This window comes from Ovis canadensis, chromosome 1 (assembly GCF_042477335.2).
Source record: "Ovis canadensis isolate MfBH-ARS-UI-01 breed Bighorn chromosome 1, ARS-UI_OviCan_v2, whole genome shotgun sequence".
NCBI classification, from domain to species: Eukaryota; Metazoa; Chordata; class Mammalia; order Artiodactyla; family Bovidae; genus Ovis; species Ovis canadensis.
This window is the reverse complement of record NC_091245.1, coordinates 15,472,854-15,499,496: the sequence shown is the minus strand read 5'-3', so window position 1 is coordinate 15,499,496 and position 26,643 is coordinate 15,472,854. Positions and strand designations below refer to the sequence as shown.

Here is a 26,643-nt window from a genome sequence, read left to right as displayed (position 1 = left end):
TAAATGGTTTAGTTTGTAAGTGAGATTTAATTGTCATGTCATCATTTAATCCACTTAACACTTTAAGTTTAAAACAAACCAATGTTTCACATAAACCCTAAATGCTATACTATGTACTAACAAATAAAGGGAATAAAAACTAAATATACTTACCAAGAACAATATACACTTGCAGTTTGGAGCTGCTGGGTAAGGTAAGTCGTACAAAGAACAAATGCTGTGTTATCCTGACCCTCAGATTCCAGATTACATATGATGTCTAGTATTTCCTTGCAGTCGACCTTTGCAATCTATCAAAAATGAGACGACTAAGTCAAAAAGAAAATGGTGACTTTTCTATAAACTTTGTTATATAACATGAAGCTTCTTTATGTAACGTTTTCTATCTTTGATAATTCATGAGGCAAGAATTAGAGGCGTATCATTTTCTTCTACTAATGGCTGAGTCTGCTGGAATATTTCATACAAGAAATTATTAAACAGAAGAAAACAGACACCTATGAGGAAGTTCCACTGCAGTCCCAACACAGATAAAAACATTTTTGTAGAGTTAAAAAAAAAAAATTACTCATGAACACTGTTACTATATAAAAGAATCAAATTATGCAAAACTTCAGGTTATTTTCACCTGAAGTACCATCATCTTTTTTTTCCTCTTGTTTTTTGTTTCTTTCTTGTTCAATTTTATTCAAGTCACTCAGGTTACAGAAAGAAAAATACCATGCTTACCCTTACTCCCAGTAGGGCTAAAGGAGGCCTGCTGAGAAACTATTTTAAATATAAATGCTATAGTTTTCTCATATAAATGCATACAGTTTTCTCATATAATTAAGGAAAAAATATTTTGTATAAATAAGTTTTTCGCACAACTAAAACACTTTCAGAAACATGTCTTTTATATTTATACTATTTATAGGAATCTTACGACAAAAAACCAATCTCAGAGCAAATAAGCAGAATTTTCTGGGGATCTTTTTGTATAGTGGTAAAACAGGAGATTAAGACTTCTAAAGAACCTTTCTCAGTCTATTTTATCCTCTTCCTGTCTTAACAAACAGGATATGAAGAACATAATCTATTTCATGACTGTGTCAGCACTATAAATGTCAATTATACTAGGCACCAACCACACAAAACAATGATACTTTCAGGACAAATGAGGTGTATTATCAAGGCAAATGAAGCATATAGTTTAGCTCATGTCTGGTGTTTCTAAGTCTCTTATTTCATGAGTTCAGGATTATGTACATCTTGTTCAAAATTCAGCATTTATCAGTGTCCAAAACATAAAGACACCTAGTAAATATGTGCTAAATGGAATAAATGAAATCCAGTCTAACCAGGGTAAACAGTTTATGTTTACAAAGTGAATCTTATTTCTGTGTTTTTTAATGTTTTCAAGGACAATCCAATGACATAATCAGCAACGTAGTACAGTGGTTAAAAGCAATTATTGTAGAGCCAGACTGTATACATTCTCTTCCCAGCTCATAGCTACTAGCTGTGTGATCCTAGATAAGTTATATAACCTCTCAGTAACTTACTGCCTCTTTCCTCATCTATCAAATGGGAATAATAGAACCTCTCTCACAGTTATTGCAAGAAGTGTATGTTTCAGTACAGTGCAGTGACTACAATTAATAATACCATACTGCTTATACGAAATCTGCTAAGAGTGTATGTCAATTATATCTCAGTTTTTAAAGATGTGGCTCATGTGCCTGTTAAAGTCAGAGTTAAAGCTTTTCATTAAAAGTAAATAATAAAAAATTGTTTTCATAAAACACATAAATTTTAAAAAGAAAAAAGAAAGTGAACCTTGGGATACTAGAAAGTAATTAAAAAGATCATTCTCAGATGCAAAAATCACTTGATGCAAATTTATATCTAATAAGTGTTGGAAGGAAAAGTTGTTAAAGCCTAAACATAATTAAATTCAGGTTTCAAGGAAAAAAATAAAATCATACATTATGAAAATGGAATTCCATGTCCTCTACCATAGCTGAATCAATCAGAAGGGTCATCCAGAGACGAAATGCCCAGAACAGAGCCCCTTAAAATTGCGCTGGCTGAAGGATCAAAATAAGGATTCCACAGCAAGTAACAAGTTGCTCCAGAGCCACCACCACCACCTACCCTCCACACCATGTTAAAGCTCATGTTGAAAACCAAGAACTCTTAACATTCAATTTCTGCAGCAGTATAACATCTCCAAGCTGAAAAATAGCTCAAGAAGCTCTCTATTGCCAGGCATATGCATTAGAATGGAAATAAATACAAGCTGCATTTCTAGAATGTTTTTATTCGTTTCAAATAATTTTACTGTAATATCTCATTTTATCAACATGGTAAGATCTGTAAGATTGGCAAGGCAGGTGGTATTCTTACTCCACACAAAAAATGAGCCTAAGACAGACTGTCTCTTGTCTGAAGCCAACTGTGGTAAACAAAGTGAAAAACTAATCTCATGCCATTTTACTCCTGAAGGGAAATCCTTAAATTTTGAAAAGGTACATTTCAGAGGTGTACAGGCTTTCATCCTTTGGAACCAAAGCGTTTAGAACAGTAACAGTGTCTAACAGGCCAGAACAGTCCCTCCTCCTCTCGCCTAACCAATCCTTCTCCTCCTCCAACATCCAACTGAAACTCTTTTTCCATCATCAAGTCTCCATTCACAGATTACTCAAGCATCCAGTGATCTGTTGCCTTGCCCTGAATTCATAGCATGTTGCCAACACTTTTAATCGGGCTATTTCTAATTCAACTTTGAGTCAACCATTAAACTAGTGATTCATGTTGGCCTTCATCATTTGTTATTTTACCTTTTCACATGATTTTACTTTGGCCCTCCAACTAGATGATGAACACTTTGAGGAGAAGAGCAGTCTTATAAATGATATCTAAAATCCTCTGTGCACTAAATCTGGTCAGAAGGAAAACGCATGTATCCTTCAGTCAAAGTACTGCTATTTACTAAATACTTATGTACTGTACTGGACATTGGGGATACAAGTCATTTTTGCCCTCATGTAACTCACAGTCAGGGATAATAAATAAGCAAGATTATAATTTATGTTAAAGACTACACTGGAGGGGTACAGCGTATTTTTCCAATACCTTTTGTCAGAAAAATCTAACTGAAATTTGGGGGGAGGGATTTGAAAACAACTTCTTGGATGAAGTCACAACTGATATGTGAATTAAAAGAATGAATAGGAATAAGCCATGAGAAAGAGTAGAGAGAAATAAGAAAACTGTTCCAGACAGGAAGAAAAAGACATGCAAGGGCCTGAAAGTGAGCATGGTACTGAAGGAACAGAAATATTTCAACATGGCAGAGTAACAGAGCAGCACTGCTGGAACATCCAAGGAGCGATTCCCAGGAAGAGAAGCACTTCTGTTCTTCCAGCGCTGCCGTGCCTTCTGAGTCTGCCACAGGCCACTGTGGCTGCCATGCCCCTGGCACTGCACTACCCTCTAGCAGTCTCTCGAACTGACTTCCAACTTTTCTCCAAAAGCTATACATTTCTTCAGTCGCTCAGCTGTGTCCAACATTTCTAGTAAATTTTAAATACTAACATTCTTTTAGTTTGTGTTCTCTATTGCCATTTACCTTACATTTTAGAATATGCCTGATAATGACGTTTCTAACACAAGGTCCATAACACCCAAGCACACCCAAGCCTGTTAAGCCGCTTCAGTTGTGTCCGACTCTTTGTGACCCTATGGACTGTAGCCTGCCAGGCTTCTCTGTCCATGGGATTCTCCAGGCAAGAATACTGGAGTGGGTTGCCATTTCCTCCTCTGGGGACCTTCCCAACCAGGGATCGAACTTGCATCTCTTATGTTTCCTGCATTGGCAGGTTAAGTTCTTTACCACTAGCGCCACCTGGGAAGCCAAGCACATAATTTTAACACTTTTTTTTTTTTTAAATTAACTTGATAGTTTTACTTCCATTAAGGTTTTTATTGAGAAAGTAGCACTATTTTATGGTGGGCCTATTTAATAGTAGAATTATTTTAACCTTCTGATTAAGAACTCATTTGCCTCACACACACCTATCTAGGTTATTAACACTGGAACATTCCTCTAGTCTTACTTTCCACTTTCATTTTACTAAGTAATAAACAAATCTGATTGTGTCTGTTACCTGTCCCTCCTTACAGGCTCTAAATCCCCAAAAAGCAATACCATACCCTCATTTTGTACTTTTACCCTCCCCACCCCCACCACCCCCACCGCCAAATGCCTGCTTCAGCATCACTGTTTAACAAATAAACACCAGTTAACTTTTTTTATTGGGGTGGAGGTAAAGAGAATCTTATTAGTATTTTGCCCCAAATACCTGCATTTTTTTGAATGGAGAGGAAATGTGGAAATATGACACAAAAATTAAGATGACATACTTTTTAACACCTCATTAGTAATTATATTACTTGTCCCAGCTACTGCAATAAAAAGCTTAAAAGCACACTAAAAACAAAATACATGCCACAAAATACTTATCAGCTAAAGTGAATTAAAACAAAGGTCACTGACAAGATTTTGAGAATTTTAATCAGTATCTAGAAATACTTTGTACCTGGACAGGTACTGAAATAACTTTTTTATTCTTAAATATGAATCTTATTTCTGGATTTACATTTAATAGCTATTAAGACAAGTATAATACATGCATCAAATAATAATTAAATCTTTGTTTACTGTTTATCTTATCCACCAGAATACATGCTTCAGGAGGGCAAAAGTTTATTTCATTCACTACTGTATCTTCAGTGTACAACAGTGCCAGGCACATGAAGGAATATCAATAAATATTTGTTGGAATGAAAGGTAACTACAAGATAAACAAGTAAGTGACCACAAAATGGCAGGATAAGTGAGAAAGACTGAAAACAAGAAGTATAATGTACACTGGAGTAAGCAAAGAAGGGTTTAAGAAAAATAGCTCTTCAGGGGATACCAGTGTCTAGATGAACAAAGGTGTAAATGACCCCTCAAACATTGCCAGAATGAGCAGACAAACAAATGTGAGAGTAGTCAGTGGCATAGGAGGGGAGGAGGATTATCTGATAAAACTGTAAAGAGTGATATTTACACTTAGCTGGCACTCAGTGAAACAAAGGCTGAATTAATAAGTAAGATTAGAGACTTAGGGTGGGCTTCCCTGGTAGCGCAGCTGGTAAAGAATCTGCCTGCAAAGAGGAGACCCTGGTTTGATTCCTGGGTTGGGAATCGAACTCAGTACTACCCACTCCAGTATTCTTGCCCTGGAAAATCCCCACGGACAATCCCCTGGCAGGCTACAGTCCATAGGGTTGCAGAGAGTCGGACACAGTTGAGCACACAGCACACAGAGACTTACGACAGAGCTCGACTGCACACCAGAAGGTGTCATGAATGAGGCGATGCCATAGAGTTGTGCAGTTTCACATTACACGAAGGTAACTAGCTGAGGTTAACAGGGGCTAAAATTTAGTCAGCTTGCCAAGCCCTAAGTTCCAACATGTGGCACTTCCTCTTAGAAGCGAGACCTCTGAAAGGCAATCACATGAGATGGGGGCGGGGGGGGGGGGGGGGACAGTGGAGCATGGTATATCTTGCTGATTTCCATAAAAGTACCTGTAGGCTAATGCTAGTGGAGACTCTAGGACATGGAATTTATCCTTTGTGTTTTATGGGGAATCAGAGGTTTTGCTGTTACTGTTTCTTCTGGATATATACCTGAAAGGGATGACTGGAATTCAGCATAATTTTTAGTTTGATTAACTTATATTTATTATATTTCTCCTGATTATAAAAATATTTATATTAGAAAACCTGAAAAACATAAAAATTAGCCTTAAACCTTACAACTAAATAATAACTAATATAAAAATACAGTGAATTTTAATCGAGTATTCTGTCTATATCACTAACGACATAGCATGGGTTCAATAGATGACTACTGCAAATATGTACCTATCCTAGAGAAAGGTTGGATTATGCTGATTGTACATTTGTTCTTTTATCCTAATGTTCTGTTGTGACTTAAGAGGTTTTTAAAATCAGTCCACGAGAAAGGAGAATGTAGAGACTGTCAAGGCAGAGACAGAGAAGTAAGATGTGAAGAAAAAAAAGCATTGTAAATGTAATAATAATGATGATGATATTTCTAAACCTTATACAGCAAGACGTATGTCACGTTCCGTTCTACAATTTATATAAACTAAATTATTACATCTACACAACAGTCCTACAATGTAGAAAAACTACTGTTATCCCTATTTATAGATTACAAAACTTGAAGCACAGAGAGATTAAGTAACTTGACAAAAGTTTTATAGGTAGTACACATCTCTAGATCTACCCCAGATGATCTGGCTCTAGAGTCCATACTCTTGGCCACTTATGCTCTATTGAGATGCTATAAGGGTAGAACTGACAATACACTATCACTAAATAGAAAGGAAACTATATTCCCAACTGTTTGCTCTTTGAAGGCAAGGAATATGGTGATTGTTTTATGTCTAGACATTTACTGAATTGTAATGAACTGACAGTGAGCAAAACCAGCTAAGAACTTAGAAGCATCTGAAAGATTACTCAGGCTCATTCATTATACACCATGTTTTCACCTTAAGCTTCTTCCAAACCCTGAATAGTCTCCTCAGATTTTTCCTTATCAAGATTTATGTCATAAAGTCTGATAAACTTAATATACAAAAATATAAATCGTGCAGAAACATTATTAATGACATTTAAATATACCAGAATCAAAATTTTGTGGATAAAGGCTAATGCTGGAAACTCAGGTGAAAAAGACAAAAAAAAAAAAAAAAAAAAACACATAAGACTTTACCGTATGAATTTTATATATAATGGTTATATGCTTCCCTGCCAGCCCTGGTGCTGAATAAGAAATAAAAACAAAGAGTTGGACTTGACAACAATAATGTCTGAAAATTCTCCTATGGCAAAGCACTTAGAAATCCTGGATAAAACACAACTAATATGTTTCTTAAATACACAGTTGAAAACTCAAGAAAGAAGTGTGAATGGACAATTGCCTTAACTTGCTGGGTTGTTGATAATTTCACTAAGAGGCTTGGGTTTTACAAGTTGTGTTTAGATGATAAAGCTTGAACCTGAGGACAGGAAGTTGGCATTGAGCCCTTCAACATATGGTTGGAACCCCTGAAGAGCTCAGAGAAAGTACAGACTAAAAAAAGGGGAGAAACAGGGATATAACAGGAAAATATGTTTGTCCATCTCACCCTGGTTCTTGTAGGACCAAAACGTTTTTGGGAATTTTAATCTGTCCTCATTCAAACTAGAAGTCTGATACAATACTATTCTGTTTGTCTAAAAAAACCCAAACTGAGAAAAACAAAATAAAAAGAAGATTCTGGCTGGTAATATCTTTGAATCACCTGGTAGAAGCAAATGTAAAAATGATTTAAGAGATACATGTTAACCAGGGCCTATGAAAATTTTCAGACATAAAGCATTCCCTACCCCGCATCCATCCCAACAAAACTGATGCTCTCACAACCCAAACTATAAAAAGCACAAATAAACAAACCACTCCAGAAATGTCACCACACACAATAAATGGCAGATTTAGACTCCTGAGAATTTCAGATAACAGAATACACAGCACAAAGACTGAAACCTAACATGGACTTTGGTTGGCTTTTATACACAATGGAATATTACTCAGCCATAAAAAGGCACACATCTGTGTCAGTTCTAATGAGGTAGATGAACCTAGAACCTATTACACAGAGAGAAGTGAATCAGAAAGAGAAAGATAAATACTGTATTCTAACACATATATACAGAATCTAGAAAAATGGTACTGAAGAATTTATTTACAGGACAGGGGGACAGGGGAGGAGGGTGAGATGTATGGAAAGAGTAACATGGAAGCTTACATTACCATATGTAAAATAGATAGCCAAGGGGAATTTGCTATGTATCTCAGGAAACTCAAACAGGGGCTCTGTATCAATCTAGAGGGGTGGGATGGAGATGAGGGAGTTTCAAAAGGAAGGGGATACATGTGTACCTATGGCTGACTCATGCTGAGGTTTGACAGAAAACAGCAAAATTCTATAAAGCAATTATCCTTCAATAAAAAATAATTTTAAAAATTAAATAAGGGCAGTATGAGTTTGATAATAATTTGGGGAAAAGAGACAGAGACAAAAACACGTAGGAACCTTAAATGCACAGTTAAGTGAAGGAAGTCAATCTGAAAAGGCTACATAATGTATGATTCCAACTACATGATATTCCAGAAAAGGTGAAACTATGGAGGCAGTAAAATGATCAGTGAGTGTCAGGGGCATGAGAGGAAAGTGAGGGATGAATAGGCAGAGTACTTTAGGGCAGTGACACTATGCTGTATGACACTGCAATGGTAGGTACAAGTCATTATAGGTTTGTCAAAACCCATAGAAGGTACAACACCAAGAGTGGGACCTAATATAAACTCTGGATTTTAGTAAATAATAATGTATTGGCTCACCTATTGTTAACAAATTTAAGACATCAATGGCAAGATGTCAACAGGTGACTCTAGGGTTGAGAGAGTACATATGGGAACTCTGTACTTTCCACTCAATTCTTCTGTAAATCTAAAACTGCTCAAAAAAAAAAAAAATCTAATGATCAACAACAATTTGATCATTTTAATAATTATTTGTCTTTTTAGTACTGATCTTTAAGAGTTCTATATATATTCAGGATTCAAGAATTCAGTTCAATTCCACATATATCCAATCCTATATATATTCTTGGGGTTGGTAAAAAATATATATATATATGGTTAGCAAATATTTTCTCCCATTCTGCAGATCAACTTTTCATGTTGTTGACTTGGACATACAAAGTTGGATAAAGTCCTACTTGTTTTTCCTTTTGTTACCTGTGTTATTGGTGTTGGATATAACAGCATGATCAAGGGTCTTAAACATTAATTCTTGTATTTTCTTTGAAGATGATACAGTTTTAGCTAGTACCTTTCAGTCTGTGATTCATTCTGAGTTAAATTCTGCACATGGTATTAAGGGTCAAACTTCATTCTGCTGCCAAGTAGATATCCATTTGTTAAAAAACCAACTATTGAAGACTATTTTTTCCCCCAGTGAATCATCTTGGCAGCCATGTAGAAAATCAACTGGCCGTTAAGTGTGAAGGCTTATTTCTGGACTTTCAATTTCAGTCTATTGATTTTTTCCCCCTACACTTTTGCCAGGAAAACACTGTCTTGATTACTGACATTTTTAGTGACCTTTGAAATAAAGAAGAATGAGCCCTCCAACTCTGTTCTTTTACAAGACTGTTTGGGCTATCCAAGGCCCCTTGAATTTCCACATGAATTTTAGGATCATCTTGTCAATTTCTGCAAGAGAAAAAAACAGAATTTTGATAGAGGCAGCAGTGAATCTAAGGATCAATTTGGGGAGTACTGCCATCTTCAAACTATTCTTTTCTGGTCCATGAACATGGGATGTTGCTCCATTTACTTCTTTCAACAAAATTTTGAAGTCTTTAGTATACAAATGAGTCTTGTACTTTCTAAAAGATTTATTCCTAGATTTTTTATTCTTTTTGATGCTATTGTACATGGAATTGTTTTCCTAATTATAGTTTCGTGTTTTTCATTGTTAGATGTATATAAATAAAAATCATTTTTGTATATTGATCTCAGAATCATTTATATATAGGATCATGATACATGCAATCAGAAATACTTATACACCCTCCTTTTCAATCGAGATGCCTTTTGCTATTCCCCTGCCTAACTGCTCCAGCTAAAACTTCCCATACAATATTGAATAGAAGTAGCGAAAGCAGACATTCTTATTTCGTGCCTGATCTTATGGAAAACCACTCAATCTTTCATCATTAAGTATAAAGTTGGCCATGGGTTTCCACAAATGCTCTTTATTGGGGCGAGGAAGTTTTCAGTGTATTCCTAGATTGCTGAATGTTTTTAACACAAAAGTGTGCAGGATCTTGTTAAATGCTTTTTCTGTCTCTGATGACAGAGACAAACATACCTCTTGTCCTTTATTCTATGGCACAGTATTTACATATAACCTACGGACATATAACCTTCCATATATTTTAAATCACCCCTAGATTGTTCATAATACCATCATGTCTGTCTCTCTGTGACCCTATGGACCGTAGCCCGGCAGGCTCCTCTGTCCAGGGGATTCTCCAGGCAAGAATACTGGAGTGGTTTGCCATTTCCTCCTCCAGGGGATCTTCCCCACCCAGGGATCAAACCAGTATCTCCTGAAGTGCAGGTGAATTCTTTACCCTTGAGCCATCGCGGAAGCCCAACACAATGTAAAGGTTATGTGAACAGTTGTTGGAGCGCCTAGATTCAAGTTTTGCTTTTTGGAATTTTCTGGAAAATATCACCCTAAATATTTTTAATCCATAGTTGGAGGCAGAACCTAAAGATACAGAGGGCAGCCAGCAGTCCTTTATATTATATTGCTGGGTTTTGTTGAGGATTTTTGCATCCATACTCATTACAGATATTGATCTATATCTTTCTTTTGATGTCTTCATCTGGTTTTAGTTGTCAGGATAATAATGGCCTCAGTGTATGAGTTTGGAAGCACCCCCTCCTCTTTTATTTTCTAGAAGACTTTGTGAAGGACTGGTGTAAATTCTTCTGTATGTGTTTTGTACAACTCACCAGTGAAGGCGTGGGTTTTTCTTTATGGGAAGTTTTAAAATTACCTTTTCAATCTCTTTACTAGTCATAGATATATATATTCAGTATTTTTGTTGTTGTTGTTAGTTTTAGTAGCTCGTTTCATTCTAAGATCTGTCCATTTCATCTTAGCAGATCCAACGTCTTGGCGTACAGTCATTCAAGGACTACTCTTATAATCTTGATTCCTGCAATGTCAGTCGTCATGTCCTCTCGTTTGTTCCTGACTTTCGTAGTTTGAGTATTCTTTTTTCATGTTCAGTCTAACTAAAACTTTATCAATTTTGTTGATCTTTAAAAACAAAAGCAACTTTTATTGCTTTTTTGATTGATTTTATTTCATTTATTTACATTCTAATCATTGTCCAGTACTCTTGCCTGGAAAATCTCATGGGTGGAGTAGCCTGGTAGGCTGTAGTCCACAGGGTCACGACGAGTCGGACACGACTGAGCGACTCACTTTCACTTTTCACTTTCATGCACTGGAGAAGGAAACGGCAACCCACTCCAGTGTTCTTGCCTGGAGAATCCCAGGGACGGGGGAGCCTGGCGGGCTGCCGTCTACGGGGTCGCACAGAGTCGAACATGACTGAAGTACTTAGCAGCAACAGCAGCAATCATTACCATCCTCCTTCCTTCTGCTTGCTTTGGGTTTAGTCTGCTCTTCTTTCCTGTCTTTTAGGGCAGATAGTTAAGTTATTAATTTGAGGTCTCTCTCCTTTTTCTTTTGGCCACACTATGTGGCTTGCAGGATCTCAGTTCCCCAACCAGGGAGTGAACCCGGGCCACAGCAGTGGAAGCCCAGAATCTCAACCACTAAGCCATCAGGGAACTCCCAGGATCTTTCTTCCTTTTTAAGACTGACATTTTACAACCATAAATTTCCCCTAAGTGCTGTTCAAGCTGCATCCCATAAATTTCAGTGTATTGTGTTTTTATCATTCATCCCAAACTATTTTCTGATTTACCACTTTTTCCCTTCGATCAACCGCCTATTTTGAGGTGGTGTTTAATTTTCACATTATTTGTGAATTCCCCAAATTTCCTTCTGTTATTGATTTCTAATTTCATTCTATTGTGGCCAGAGAACACACTGTATGACTTCAATCCTTTTAAATTTACCAAGGTTTGTTTTATGGCCTAACGTATTTCTATCCTAGAGAATGTTTCATGAGCAATTGAGAAAAATGTATATTCTGCTACTCTTGGATATAGTATTCCACAGATGTCTGCTTGGTCTAGTTGGTTTACAGTAGTGCTCAAGCCTTCCATATCTGTGTTTAGTTGGTTTATCCGCTACTCAAAGTGGGGTATTAAAGTCTCCAACCTTCGTATTTACATTGTCTGTTTCACCCTCGACTCTGCTAGTTCATGTATTTTGGGCTCTTTGTTCCTCATGGGCTTCCCCAGTGTCTCAGACAGTAAAGAATCCGCCTGCAATGTGGGAGACCTGGGTTCAATCCCTGGGTTGGGAAAAGGACATCTTTTTTGGATGTTAGTTCTACAAGGTCTTATAGGTCTTCATAGAACTGTTCAACTTGACCTTCTTCAGTATTATTTGGTTGGGGCATAGCCTTGGATTACTGTGATACTGAATGGTTTGCCTTGGAAACGAAGAGAGATCATTCTGTTGTTTTTGAGACTGCACCCAAGAATTGCATTTCAGACTCTTTTGTTGACTATGAGGGCCACTCCATTTCTTCTAAAGGATTCCTGCCCACCGTAGTAGATATAATGGTTATCTGAGTTAAATTCACCCATTCCAGCCCATTTTAGTTCACTGATTCCTAAAATGTTTATGTTCACTCTTGCCATCTCCTATTTGACCACTTCTAATTTACCTTCATTCATGGAGCTAACATTCCAGGCTCCTATGCAATACTGTTCTTTACAGCATCAGACTTTACTTCCATCACCAGTCACATCAACAATTGGGAGTTGTTTTTGCTTTGGCTGTCTATTCATTCTTTCTGGAGTTATTTCTCCACTCTTCTCCAGCAGCATACTGGGTACCCTCACAGGGCTTCCCTCATAGCTCAGTCGAATCTGCCTGCAATGCAGGAGACCCGAGTTCGATTCCTGGATCAGGAAGATCCACTGGAGAAGGAAATGGCAACTCACTCCAGTATTCTTGCCTGGAGAATCCCATGGACAAAGGAGCCTGGCAGGCTACAGTCCATGGGATCACAAGAGTCAGACACAACTTTACCACCGACCTGGGGAGTTCATCTTTCAGTTTCATATCTTTTTGCCTTTTCATACTGTTTCCCTGTGTATGGGCTACTTTTTTTTTTTTAATAAGTGAATATTTAAAAAAATATATTGTGGCAACTCGAGAAATCAGAATCTTCCACCTCTTTAGGGTTTACTATTTGCTTAGTGATTTTCCTGGAATTCTGTAAGGCCTATATTCTGTCATATGTGGTCTCTGCTTCATTAGCTTAATTCAACAAGCTAAATATGTTGCCTAAATGCCGTGAAAAGGTAAGTCTACCTCTTTTAAAAACACTGTTTTCTGTTCACTGTCGCACTGCGTGCAGGCTTTCTCTAACTGTGGCAAGCTATTTTCCCTAGTTGCAGTGCACGGGCTTCTTACTGCAGCGGCTTCTCTTGTTGCGGAACATGGTCTCTAGAGCATGAAGGCTTCAGTTGTTGTGGTGTCTGGGCTTAGCTGCCCCAAGGTATGCGGAATCTTCCCAGACCAAGGAATGAACCAGTGTCCCCCTACACTGGCAGGTGGATTCTTTACTACTGGACTACCAGTAGTCTTTTTGTTTTTGCCAAACAGCTGTGTGTGTGTGTTGGGGCATCCTTTCAATATTACAGTAGGAAGTTAATAGCTCTGCCTTGCCCTTCATCTCCTACTTGTATGCAGCCTCTCAGTAAACAAGAGTGAGGGATTATAGCCTTCTCAAGTCATTCCTTGGCAGACACATAGCACTATACATTCGTGTTACCTTCCAGAGTACTAGGAATACATCAGAGGTTTTCAAAGTCCTCTATGGATATCCTTTATCTCAGCTTTTCTTTTTAAATTTGTCAGCCTTTTGTTACCTGAACTGGTAATTCCTCCTCAGACAAATGTCATGTTAAACAATTCCCAATGAATATTTCTGATAAGTGCCCTGGAACAGACCTTTTAGCAGAGTGGGCTCTGAATCAAATAAAAACAAATGCTGAGAGCAGAGGTTTTCAGAATGTTGCCAAATAGGTCAAAGAGTGACAATTCTGTGGAAACTGGCTTTTGCCGAGTTCCGCGTCATCTCATGCAAAGAGTTGACTCATTAGAAAAGACTCTGATGCTGGGAGGGATTGGGGGCAGGAGGAGAAGGGGACGACCGAGGATGAGATGGCTGGATGGCATCACGGACTCGATGGACGCGAGTCTGAGTGAGCTCCGGGAGTTGGTGATGGACAGGGAGGCCTGGTGTGCTGCAATTCATGGGGTCGCAAAGAATCGAACACGACTGAGCGACTGAACTGAACTGAACAACCATTCTGCTTCCTCAGGTGGCTGCTAGGAAGCTTACTGGTTCAAGGTTCAAATGCCACCAAGCTCACTGTTCTGACATTCATGTGTTTTTCTTGAATAAAACTTTCTAGGATTACAGTAAGCCTTTAATTTCCGGAGGTCTAAAAAAGTGAATGCCCTCCACTCTCTGGTTTCAAATGCTAATAACTTGAAACTCAATTTCCAGCACCAGCCTTTCCCCAAATCTCACACTGTGTGAACACTGTCTGCTGTTGGTTCTCCCTTGTGTCTTGTTCATCTCTGTATTCCCAGTGCCTAGCACAGTCCCCAATGAATATATATTAAATGACTGGAAGGCATGCCTGTATTATTTCTTATAGTAACAAAGAGAATGTACTATTATCTCAAAATAAAATGTTTTAATAAAAAAGAAAAGATCACCTCGGTTGTTGTAGAAAATAAATTCTGGGGCAAGAACAGATGTTAATAGAAGGCTTTCATGATAATCAGTGAATTAAACACCAATGGTACAAGAGGTAGTCACTGGCATAAAGAATGTGCATTTAGATGACTTATTTGTCTTGTTTAGTTATCATCATGTTTAGGCTACCAAGGTAAACAGTATTCTGGCCAGTGACATTACTGTAATATTTTAACATTTACCTTCCTCAATAATAATGGTTTTCAATCTAGTATTCTCCTGATCAGTTCTGGGGTATAAGGCAAGCAATTTGTTCCTAATGAAGTGAAGCAAAGTGAAGTCACTCAGTCGTGTCCAACTTTTCGAGACCCCATGGACTGTAGCCTACCAGGCTCCTCAGTCCATGGAATTTTTCAGGCAAGAGTATTGGAGTGGGTTGCCATTTTCTTCTCCATTGTTCCTAATAGGATATCTTAAAAAACAAGCTGGTAAATATTTCTTTCAAAACAGAGACAAAGTGGATTTAAGGTTATCCATATAATGAGATTTCTCTCACTGGCATCCCTGAGTAGGAAAAAGGGAGGAGTTACTCTCAGCAAGTCTTCATGTCTAATAACCCTGAGTCTACTTTGGGAAAATTATTCATCAGGTTCATAGACATCACCTGAAAAAAAGGCTGTGCTTCTAAAAACCAGGTTTCTTTTAAATTGCAGCAATACCACAGACCAACACTATGCTATTGAGTTGGCCACTTGTATGTTTCTTGAAGAAATAAATGGTCACTGATGCTTCTGATTAAATCCTATGGCTTAATCCTATGAGTATCTGACAGACACCTGAACTGTCCTACTGAATTCTTGAAAATGACTGTGTCTGACTAACCCTCCATAATGATCCCTACACTATAATCAAGTATCAACCAAAATACCCACATGTACCCCATAAAAGTGGCTTCCCAAGTGGCTGAGTTGGTAAAGAACCTGCCTGCAATGCAGGAGATGTGGGTTCAATTCCTGGGTCGGGAAGATTCCTTGGAGAAAGAAATGGTACCCCACGCCAATATTTTCGCCTGGAGAACCCCATGGACAGAGGAGCCTGGCAGGCTACAGTCCACAGAGTCATAAGGAGTCAGACACGACTGAAGCAACTGAGCACAAAAAACAACCATGAAAGTGACAGTAAAGTGAGATCCAAATGCGCACTGAGTTCCAGGAAGAAGTTTCCTCAAAGTTATTCAAAAGAACTCTGGGGGACTTCCCTGGCGATCAGTGCTAAGAATCCATCCTGAAACGTAGAGGACATGGGTTCGATCTCTGATGGGGAAGCTAAGATTCCACACACTGCAGAACAAAGAAAGATCCTCATGTCACAACTAAGACCCACTGCAGCCAAGTAAATAAAATATTTAAAAAATAAATTAATAAAAGAACTCTGCTTTAGGGGATAAATATTTAAATTGGCAAACCTTCCACTTCTTCATACAATCTACCTTTAGTGTATTTTCTGAGTGTACATCTTATTCACCATATGATCATAAGGTTACATGAAGTAAATTATCCAGATTTTAATTACACACATTATTATTCCTCATTCAGGATCCATCTTAATCTTATTTAAGCTACACCTGGAATTTCTATGCTCTTGTTTACTGTTTCTTCTGTTCCCAAACTGAATTCCCAGTGGGTCCTGTTTAAATGTATTTGCTCTGTTTATCATTTATATACCTAGTGACTATGTTAATTCCCAACAGTGTTAGACCAGTGAGTAAATCAGGTCCTGTTTGTCTTTGTCTTTTCCTTTTCTCATCAAGAGAAGAAACAAGCCTCGTAACCACATCAGACACTGAAGATGTAGTTCATTCAAGGATCAAGACTGAACCCCTACCTGATCTGTGCCAACAACTCTGCAGACAGATTTCTTGCTCTTCGTTGTAACAGAAGTGCTTCATGTTTAAAACAGCTTTATCCTTTATACTATATGTGGAAAACTTGATCTTTGCAAAGATTCTCTTTCTCAGTAATAAAAATATACAAATTCTGGCTTTGAAGCTGACTCCATCAATTAATCTTAATTGTGCCTGGCTAAATCTTCCCCAGCAGAGGTTTCCCATTACACACACCCATTACTGTGATACCCACAGGTGCCAACAGGTAAGTACTTTTATTCCCAGCTGTTGCTGAAGTTAATTTGACTCTCCTCCTGAATCAGAAGAAGATGGCAAACGTGTATGTAACTTTGTTGCCTTAGAACATATGCTGATTTTAAACTCCAATTAATGAACATCAAGTGATTCACTGGTCTTTTTCCAAAGCAAATTTTAAAGATTTCTTTAATTGTGCTCTCACTTGCAAAAAATAGCATCACTGGATAAAAGACTAATTATGATGGTACCAGTGTTCCTTTAAAAATAATTTTATGAAGCATGCCAAATGTTTTCACATCAATATACTTAACAAATTAACCCCAATCATTATAAAAATATTTTAAGTTGCACCTATACATAAATGTATAAACATGAATGAAATGAAATACCACCAAAACGTTTCCTGTGAGAACATGACTCATCAGTGTTTACCAACTAGTAAGTTGTACAGTGTAAAAGCAGCTGGCCAGACAGTCAGGAGATCTGAGTTCTAGCCTGGGCTTGGACTTAATAATTAGCTTAATGAAGGTAGGGCCTTGGAAACACTACCTCTTGGCCTCAGTCTCACCATTGATAAAACATGGAAGGTTAAACTAAATGATATTTAATGGTTGTAATACACTAGGAAATCTGAATCTTGCATAACAAAGGTCAGCAAACATTTTTTGTAAAGGGTGAGAGAAAATATTTTCAATGCTGCTGGTCAAATGGTCTTGGTAACAGCTATTCAGCTCTGCTTCTGTGGAGCAAAGCTAGTCACAGATAATAAACCAATGGGTGTGACTGTGTTCCAGTAAAACTTTATTTACAAAAACAAACAGCAAGGTGGATCTGGTCCACAGGCCATAGTTTGCCAGTCCCTGTTGCAGAAAAACCAATTCATACTTCCAATAACCCAGTTCCTCATATTCTCAACAAATTTGTTGATATTTGTATAACCTCAGGAAGAAATCCTATTTTCTTTCCTTGTTATTAATAAACCAGGAAAGATTCGGCACAAAGTGTCCCATATTCTCCCTTCTTTGCCATTTTTGTCAGTAGCAGAACATTCCCTTTCTTCCAAACTCTCAAGGTCTCATGAATCTCTTGAAGGGATCTCTGTACGTTATCCTCTATTTTGGACCTGTCAGCAAGTCCCATTCTTTTTTCTCTTGCTAACTCCAATCTCTTCTCCTAAATCTATTTCTGTCTATGCTTCCTATAACACTGTTTCAGTCACTTTACTTCCTATGTTCAAAACCATCCTAATTTCTACTGCATCAAAAGTTCGAATGCACTGCCGTTTCCGAGGCCTCACTTTTCCCTATCCAACAGGTCCTATTACTTCTCATAAGACCTCAACATCCACACTTTTCCCCAGGCGAGGCGTTCTCTAGTGATTCCCTACAAAGTGCACATTCATTTCTGTACCTTCACTATCACAGTTATCCCTAAACCATTCTTTTTACCTACATAAACCCCACCATTATTTCAAGGTCCAACTCAAGGAACAATTTTTATAAAGCCTTATAAAAGGCTCTACACCTCTCTACAAAGATATGCTCTCCATTTCTACATAATCTCAAGGAACTATCATATAGCTAAGTATCTTACTACTGTTTCTGGAAACCAAACAAGGCCATACACACACTTTTGTATTTGCCAATACCTAATACAATGCTAAAAACAAAACAGGTTTCAAATAAACGAAGTCTGAGAGATTAAAGGAAAAGTTGTTATTATAGAAGAAGAATAAAATCCAAGGTCTAGCTATTTTGCTTCTTCTGAGTTCTTCTGGCATATATCAGGTGCTGAGACTAACCATTACTCCACCTTACTCTGATTAAGCTTCCCAACACATAATATTGCAGCTGTTATTAGAGGCAAGCAATCTTCCATCTCCTTACCCTTCCCAACATTTCAGTGGCTCTGTAGTACAGTCTGAAGTCAGGGAACATGATACCTCCAGCTTTGTTGTTCTTTCTCAAGACTTTTTGCTACTTGAGATTTTTCATGTTTCCATACAATTTTAGAATTCTTTGTTCTAATTTATGAAAAGTGCCACTGGCACTTGATAGGGTTTGCACTGAAATCTGTAGACTGCCATGAATATGGTCTTTTTAACAGTAGTAATTCTTCCAATCCAGGAACACAGTGTATCTTTCCATCTGTATCACCTTCCATTTCTTTCATGAGTGTCTTATAGTTTTCCTTTTTTTTTTTTTTTTAGAATAAAACACTTTATTTCTTTAGGTCCATTTTAGATTCACAGCAAACTTGAGAGAAAGGTACAGAGATTTCCCACGTAGCCCCTATCACTGCCTCCCCAATTATCAGCGCTCCCCCACTGGAGCATGACATTTGTTACAACTGATGAGACTACTTGACCAATCACAAGCACCCAGAGTCCATAGTTTACATTACAGTTCACTCTTGGTGTTGCACATTCTACGGGTTTGCACAAAGACACAGTGACATGTTTTATACATTATGTTATAGTACTGTGGCATTACACATATATTACAGTATAATTATGATATATTACATTATCACACAGAGTAGTTTAATGCCCTAAAATTCCCACTTGCTCCACCTAATCTTCCCTCCCTTCCTTTTCAGACTGGGTTCTTCAATTGGTAATATGCATTTAAACTTCCTCCAAGTGTTTTCATGGCTCAAGAGCTCATGTATTTTTAACATTGAATAATATTCTATTGTCTGGATGTACCACAGTTTAATTATCCATTCACCTGTGTGCTTAGTCGCTCAGTCGTGTCCAACTCTTTGCAACCCCATGAATTGTAGCCCACCAGGCTCCTCTGTTCCTGGGATTCTCCAGGCAAGAATACTAGAGTGGGTTGCCATTGCCTACTCCAGGGGGGTCTTATATTTTTCTGAATACAGGTATTTTCCTCCATACTTAAACTCATTCCAAGGTACTTTATTCTTTTTCATGTGACTATAAATGAGATTGTTTCAATTTCTCTGACAGTTTTACTATATAGAAAGTGCAAGAGATTTCTGTATATTTATTTTGTATCCTAAACTCATGATGAACTTTACTGAACTCACTGATGAGCTCTAGTAGTTTTTTGGTGGTGTCTTTGGAACTTTCTATGTAAAACATCATGTCATCTGCAGACAGTGACAATTTTACTTCTTCCTTTTCAATTTGGATTCTTTTTTTTGTCTGACTACTTTCCAATGTGGGAGACTTGGGTTCGATCCCTGGGTTGGGAAGATCCCCTGGAGAAGGGAAAGGCTACCCACTCCAGTATTCTGGCCTGGAGAATTCCATGGACTCTACAGTCCACGGGGCCGCAAAGAGTCAGACATGTCTAAGTGACTTTCACTTCCACTCTGGCTAGAACTTCCAATACTATGTTGAATCAAAGTGGTAAAAGTGAGCATCCTCATTCTATTCCTGATCTTAGAAGAAATGTTTTCAGTTTTTCACCACTGCGTATGACGTTAGCTGTGGGCGTGTCAGATATGGCCTTTGTTGAGGCATGTACCCTCTATTCACACGTTTTGAGTTTTTTATTTTTTTTTTAATCACAAACAGATTTTGAATTTTGTCAAAGCCTTTTTTGCATCTACTGAGATTAACATAATTCTTATTCAATTTAATGTGCTGAGTTACACTGATCAATTTGCAGATGTGTGCGTGCTTAGTCGCTCAGTTATTCCTGACTCTCTGCGACCCCATGGACTGTAGCCCACCAGGCTCCTCTGTCCATGGAATTCTCCAGGCAAGAATACTGGAGTAGGTTGCCATGCCCTCCTCCAGGAGATCTTCTCAACCCAGGGATCAACCCCGGGGTCTCTTGCATTGCAGGTGGATTCTTTACCAGCTGAGCTAACAGGGAAGCCCAGATATCAAACCATAATCACATCCCTGGGATAAATCCCACTTGATCATAGTACATGATCCTTTATTATTGAATTCACTTTGCTAATATTTCACTGGGAAGTTTTACATCTATGTTCATCAGTAATATTAACCCAGAATTTTCTTTTTTCATGGTGTCTTTGTCTGGTTTTAGTATCAGGGTGATGCTGGCCTTGTGTAATGAATTTGAAGTATTTTTTCTTCTTAATTGTATTTATGTATTATTCTTGGCTGTGCCTGGGTTTTGTTGCTACACATGGGCTTCTCATTGTGGTGGCTTCTCTGTTGCAGAGCACAGGCTAAAGGGGACTGGGCTTCAGCAGTTGATGTATGCAGGCTTAGCTGCCCCAAGGTGTGTGCAATCTTCCCAGACCAGGGATCAAACCAGTGTCTTCTGCATTGCCAGGTGGATTCTTAACCACTGGACCACCAGGGAAGTCCTGAAGTATCCCTTCCTCTACAAGATTTTAGAATAGTTTGAGGACAGTTATTAAGTCTTCTCTAACGTTTGGAACATTCACCTGTGACGCCATCTTGACCTGGAGTTTTGTTTTTTAGGAGTTTTAAAAACTACTGACAATTTCATTACTGGTAATTGGTCTGTTCCTATTTTCTATTTCTTCCTGGTTCAGTGTAGGGAGAGGTAAATTTCTAGGAATTTGTCCATTTTTTCCAGGTTATCCATTTATTGGCATATAGCTGTCTGCAGTAATTTCTTATGATCTTTTGTATTTCCCTGGTGCCAGCTGTGAGCTCTCTTCATTTCTGAAATGATTTGGGCCCCCATTTTTTCTTGATGAGTCTGGCTAAAAGACATCAAATTTTGTTTATCTTTTCAAAGAACCAGCTTGTTGAAAGTTTCAATGATCTTTTCTATTTTTTTTTTCTTTCATTTATTCCTGCTCTTATTCCTTATGATTTCTTACCTTCTACACTTTGGGTTTTGTTTGCTAAGTTCCTTTAGGTGTAAAGTTAGGTTGTTTATTTGATATTTTTCTTGTTTCCTGAGGTAGGCTTGTATTGCTATAAAACTCCCTCTCAGAAGTGCTTTTGTAGTTGGCTTTAGTGATGTGGTAGGCAGGCACAAGGCACCAACCATAGCAGAATATGTTCAAGGAGAAAAACATTAAACAGAAAATTCAGAAAATTCATTTGAGAAATTATACTCAAAGGTGGGAGGAGAGAAACGAGGTGATAGCTGAAAGAAGCATTTCTTCCTAAAAAATGGAAGAAATAACAGCATAAGTGCTGCGAAGATGGTAACAAGCAGAGGGGAATTGATAACGCAGTAGAGAAAGGAGAGCTGCTGCAGCATCAGCCTTAGGGGACAAGAGCAGACGGGGTCTGACACAGAAGTCTAGGAGACTGCTGGCCTTTGTGGGGGGAAAGCAGACATAGTTTATCCTCAGAACAGAAGAGAAGGTGTAAATACATAAATGCAGGTAGGTCAATAGATGCCATGGAAATTCTCTTCCAACATTCCCAATTTCCTCAGGGAAAGAGGAAGAAAGCTCATCAGTGGGGACAGAGATGGGACAGAAGGTACTGTAGTATAGGTTAAAAGAAGAAGTCCAGAGTATGAAATAGTAACCTCAGAGAGTGGGAGAGTGAATAGACTAAAGAAACATAGTGTGACTCAATTAAAGTAAATCAGTTGGCAGGTTTTTCCCCATCCAAACCACTAATGCAGGTAAAGATATAAAGGAGGTGGAGATATAGGGATAATGAGGATACAGGTTAGTCAAATAAGTATAATTAAGGAAGAGACCAGCAGAGGAGTTGAGGATATATGCAAAGGAGTGATAATAGTGATTGACTATGGAAAAGCAGGGTAAGGAGGGAAGTGAGGACATGAGAAGAGTGAAGGAGAGTGAAAAGCAGATAGGACCAATAGATTTGTTGGTCCTGGTGGAGTCTGTATATTAAAGTCTAAAGATAGGGGCTTTCTTTGTAGCTCAATGGTAAAGAATTCGCCTGTATTTTTAACACTGAATAATATTCTATTGTCTGGATGTACCACAGTTTAATTATCCATTCACCTGTGTGCTTAGTCGCTCAGTCGTGTCCAACTCTTTGCAACCCCAGTGCAAGAGACGTGGGTTCCACCCCTGACCTGGGAGGGTCTCACGTGCCAAGGAACAGCTAAGCCTCACTCTTGAGCCCGTGTTCTAGAGGCTGGGAGCCGCAACTGCTGGAACCTGCGCGTCCTTCAGCCCCAGCTCTGCAACAAGAGAGGCCACCGCAACGAGAAACCCGAGGACCACAACTAGAGTAGCCCCCACTCTCAGCAACTAGAGAAAAGCCTACGTAGCCAGGAAGACCCAGCACAGCCAGAAAGAAACAAATAAACAAAACTATTAAACTGGAAAGACAGTTTCACTTGGAAAATAAGATATTTATAGCTGAAACTGTCATAAAAGTTTAAGAATCACTACAGCATAGAACCAGATCCTCGTGATTCCTTCATTTAACAAGAAAGTTCGGTGTAGAGGTAAAATGAGAATCCATATTAAGACCTGAATGGCAGGTAAGAGAATTAAAGGCAGATGATGAAATATCTATTATTTTTCTCTGTATAATTTATCAAAAGACTAATTCCAACTTTTCTAAGGAAAACAATTTAGGCCAAAAACAACAACAACAAAAAACCCTGTTTGTCTGCTTAATTATTGTTCAACGTGTACCCATAAGTTCTAAAGTCCTATACTTCTCCGCTTACAGAGTTAAATGTATAAAGTAACTTAAGCTAACTGCCATTATCTTTATTTATCTCTTGACACCACTATTAATAATGTCTACATTTCCCAGAGAAATTTAGTTTAAGAAGAAAAAGTGACTTTCACATTTAAACATTTCAAAACAAACCATCAGCCAAATTCATAAGCATTTATCTGCATATTTTTAATTATCTACTTTTCAAATACACCTAAAAGACACAATTTTATATTCAATGTGTGGAACAGTTAAATATACAATTAAAATGGTACCAAAAAAAATCTTGGTTTTCATCTTGTCACGCAACAATTATTAAAATCTAATAAATTCATTGTATGAATGACAACAGCAGTTACTTGCTTTACCTACCTCCTTAATAGCATCTTCATTAGGAAGAATGGAACATAAGCATGTGATATAGGCTTGCTGAAAAGATGACACATTTGAAATTTCTTTAGATTCTGCACACAGTTTTGATAAAGCAGTAGCCTGGGGGATGCAGTTAGATTTCAACAAATGTTTTATTCGCATTTGCAGAAAGAAAGGTCCTTCTTGTGCAATCAATTTATTGACTAGAAAAAAGGAAAAATAAAACAGTTTGATAACACACCACATAACATATCAAGGTTGTGAAGATGAAAGTTTGATATCTTTTGTTGTTGTTTGTTTTCAGCAGATAAAAGGTCAGTTGACATTACTGGAAGTTTATTCTGATCTCTGTACTCATTTAACAGAGCAAAGAGCAAAATAACGTTGCTAATTAATCCCATATTACTTAGCAGTTTTATTTTGAACATCAAACCATTAAAAAAAATTTTTTTAACTCTATTTTTTAGCCATAACAAACGGCATGTGGGATCCCAGTTCCCTGACCAAGGACTGAACCTGTGTCCCCCTGCATTGGAAGCATAGAGCCCCAAACACTGGACCACCAGGGAAATCCCACAAACACCAAACCTTTTAACAAAGCTACTACTAACATTTCACCAAAATTCATTCTTTCACTTTCTCCTCCCTCACATCCTGATAAGGATAGTAAGGAACAGCGAAATGAACTATAAACATAAGAACACGGAAAAATGAAGCATCCTGTGTAATATTAACAACTACCACTTAAACACTCATGAGGTACCAAGCTTTGAGTGTTTTCACACACCTCTCATTTATTCTTCACACCACCACCAAGGCAAGTATTGTTATCCCCGGTTTAAGGTTAGGAAAATCAATACTCAGAGAAATTAGGTAACTTGCCAAGGATTCCAAAGCCAGTGGTGGTCTTTCCTCTAAACCAGGCATTTCTCAAAGTGTGTTCCACCGAGCAAAAGACCTGAGAGATAGTCCTAGAAAAAAAAGGGATTCCTTGGTCAAATCTCTGAACAGTCCTGCAATGAAGAAAACTGTTCACTCTTATTTAAACCCAATGTTACCCAAACTGATTTGACCAGAGAACCCTTTTACACATATCATTAACACGACATAAAGTCCATGTTCCTGGTTCAGTACACACTTTGGAAAATGCTGCTCGGAGCAGGACTCACATTGATTTGTACAGTGTTGTGAACAAGCCCTTGATTTATAAATAGTAAACAAGTGTGTGGCACTGTTACACAGTATTATTTAAAGAACAGAGGTGGGAATGTGCATGTTAAGGTGAGTGGCAAGCGAGATGGTTCACCTAACACAGTGTTTCTGCAGCCTGAAAGTGCTTCTGAATCACCAGGGAAGTCCTATTAAAATGCAGATTCTAATTCAGCAGGTCTGGAATGGGATCTGAGATTGTGCTTTTCTAATAAGCCTCACAGATAATATCCCTGCTACTAGGCCTACAGGCCACATGTCGAACAGAAATCGTTAAAATTAATGATAAACCACCAGGGTTGGGGGAACCACTGGCCCAATCTTAACTACGTATGAGAATCAACTGTAGAGATTTTAAAATTTTCTCTTAAAAAAAATAGGTAACATTATACATGCAAATGACACAAAAGTAAAAAGGCACACAAAAAGATGTATAGTTAAAAGTTGTCTCCCTTCTACTCTGACTCCAGTCTCTTAGTCTCTTTCCTCAAGAAACAATAATCATTTTTGTTTATCCTTCCAGTACAGTTCGGAGAAGGCAATGGCACCCCACTCCAGTACTCCTGCCTGGAAAATCCCATGAATGGAGGAGCCTGGTAGGCTGCAGTCCATGGGGTCGCTTAGAGTGGGACACGACTGAGCGTCTTCACTTTGACTTTTCACTTTCATGCACTGGAGAAGGAAATGGCAACCCACTCCAGTGTTCTTGCCTGGAGAATCCCAGGGACAGGGGAGCCTGTGGGCTGCCGTCGTATGGGGTCGCACAGAGTCAAACACGACTGAAGCGACTTAGCAGCAGCAGCCAGTACAGTTTGTTCATCCTTCTGAGTACAGAAGACTGATTTCTTTTCCTATTTAATATATCATACAGGTCATTCTATCACATCACTGTACACTGAGAGCTCAATACTTTTAACAAGTGTGTTTATTCCACTGTACAGATCAAATACAACTAATTTAACCAATCCCCTCCTGATAAACTTGCAAGTTGTTTCCAATCTTTGGCAACTGTCAATACTGCTACAATTTACATCCCTGTACAGGGACCATTTCACAATGCAAGGCTGTATCTATAGAAAAAATTCCTAGAAGTGAAACTGTTGCCAGGTGGATGTGCAGAGATTGTACCAATTTATACTCCCAGCACACATTGGTGGAAGGGGCTTGTTTCCTGTGGCACTTCAGAAAGGTCAGTATTCAGAGCTTCAACTCTGGAGATTCTGATTTAGTAGATGGAGCCTGGACCTGGGATATGTGTCTGTGTGTTCTGGCTTTAAATTCCACAGATACTTTAATACACAGTCAAGGTCAAAAGGCATGGACAGAAAATAGATCACTTGCATTTGGACTTCTTTATTTTAGTCCCACAAGCACTAAATTCCACAAAATGAACTCACAATCATATCTCAAAGAGCTCCTCATTCCTTACTTCTGTTTTCAGTAATGGTATTCTCTCAATTTTTTAAAAAAGTGAAATTCTGGCATTACCCTTCCTTACCAACTCCTTTCCTAAGAAAATCAACTTAGTTACCGTGTCCTAGCAATTCTTTAAAAAATTCTCTCCAACCTAATTACTTCATGTTATTTCTTGCCACATCTGTCCCCTCCATCCTAAACTCCCTAACATCAGATTATGCTCCATTTATCTACTTTATCAAGTATATGCATTTTCACAAATCTCATACCTGAAAACAGGTATGTTAGCCATACCACTCAACCACT

General features: G+C 38.2%; 1 protein-coding gene across 4 annotated transcripts in view; it reads right to left on the bottom strand.

Moving 5' to 3' along the window:
* RLF (RLF zinc finger) overlaps positions 1-26,643 on the bottom strand; it is an 85,093-nt gene that overhangs the window by 14,741 nt on the left and 43,709 nt on the right. The window contains exons 5-6 of one of the 4 annotated variants that reach the window (XM_069587117.1): positions 23,713-23,915; positions 154-290 (exon numbers count right to left, since the gene is read on the bottom strand). In XM_069587117.1, coding sequence (XP_069443218.1) covers positions 154-290; positions 23,713-23,915 — 340 coding nt within the window. Of the gene's footprint in view, positions 1-153; positions 291-23,712; positions 24,684-26,643 lie in introns of all 4 variants that reach the window. The other 3 variants (XM_069587127.1, XM_069587137.1, XM_069587147.1) reach the window with 3 other exon arrangements.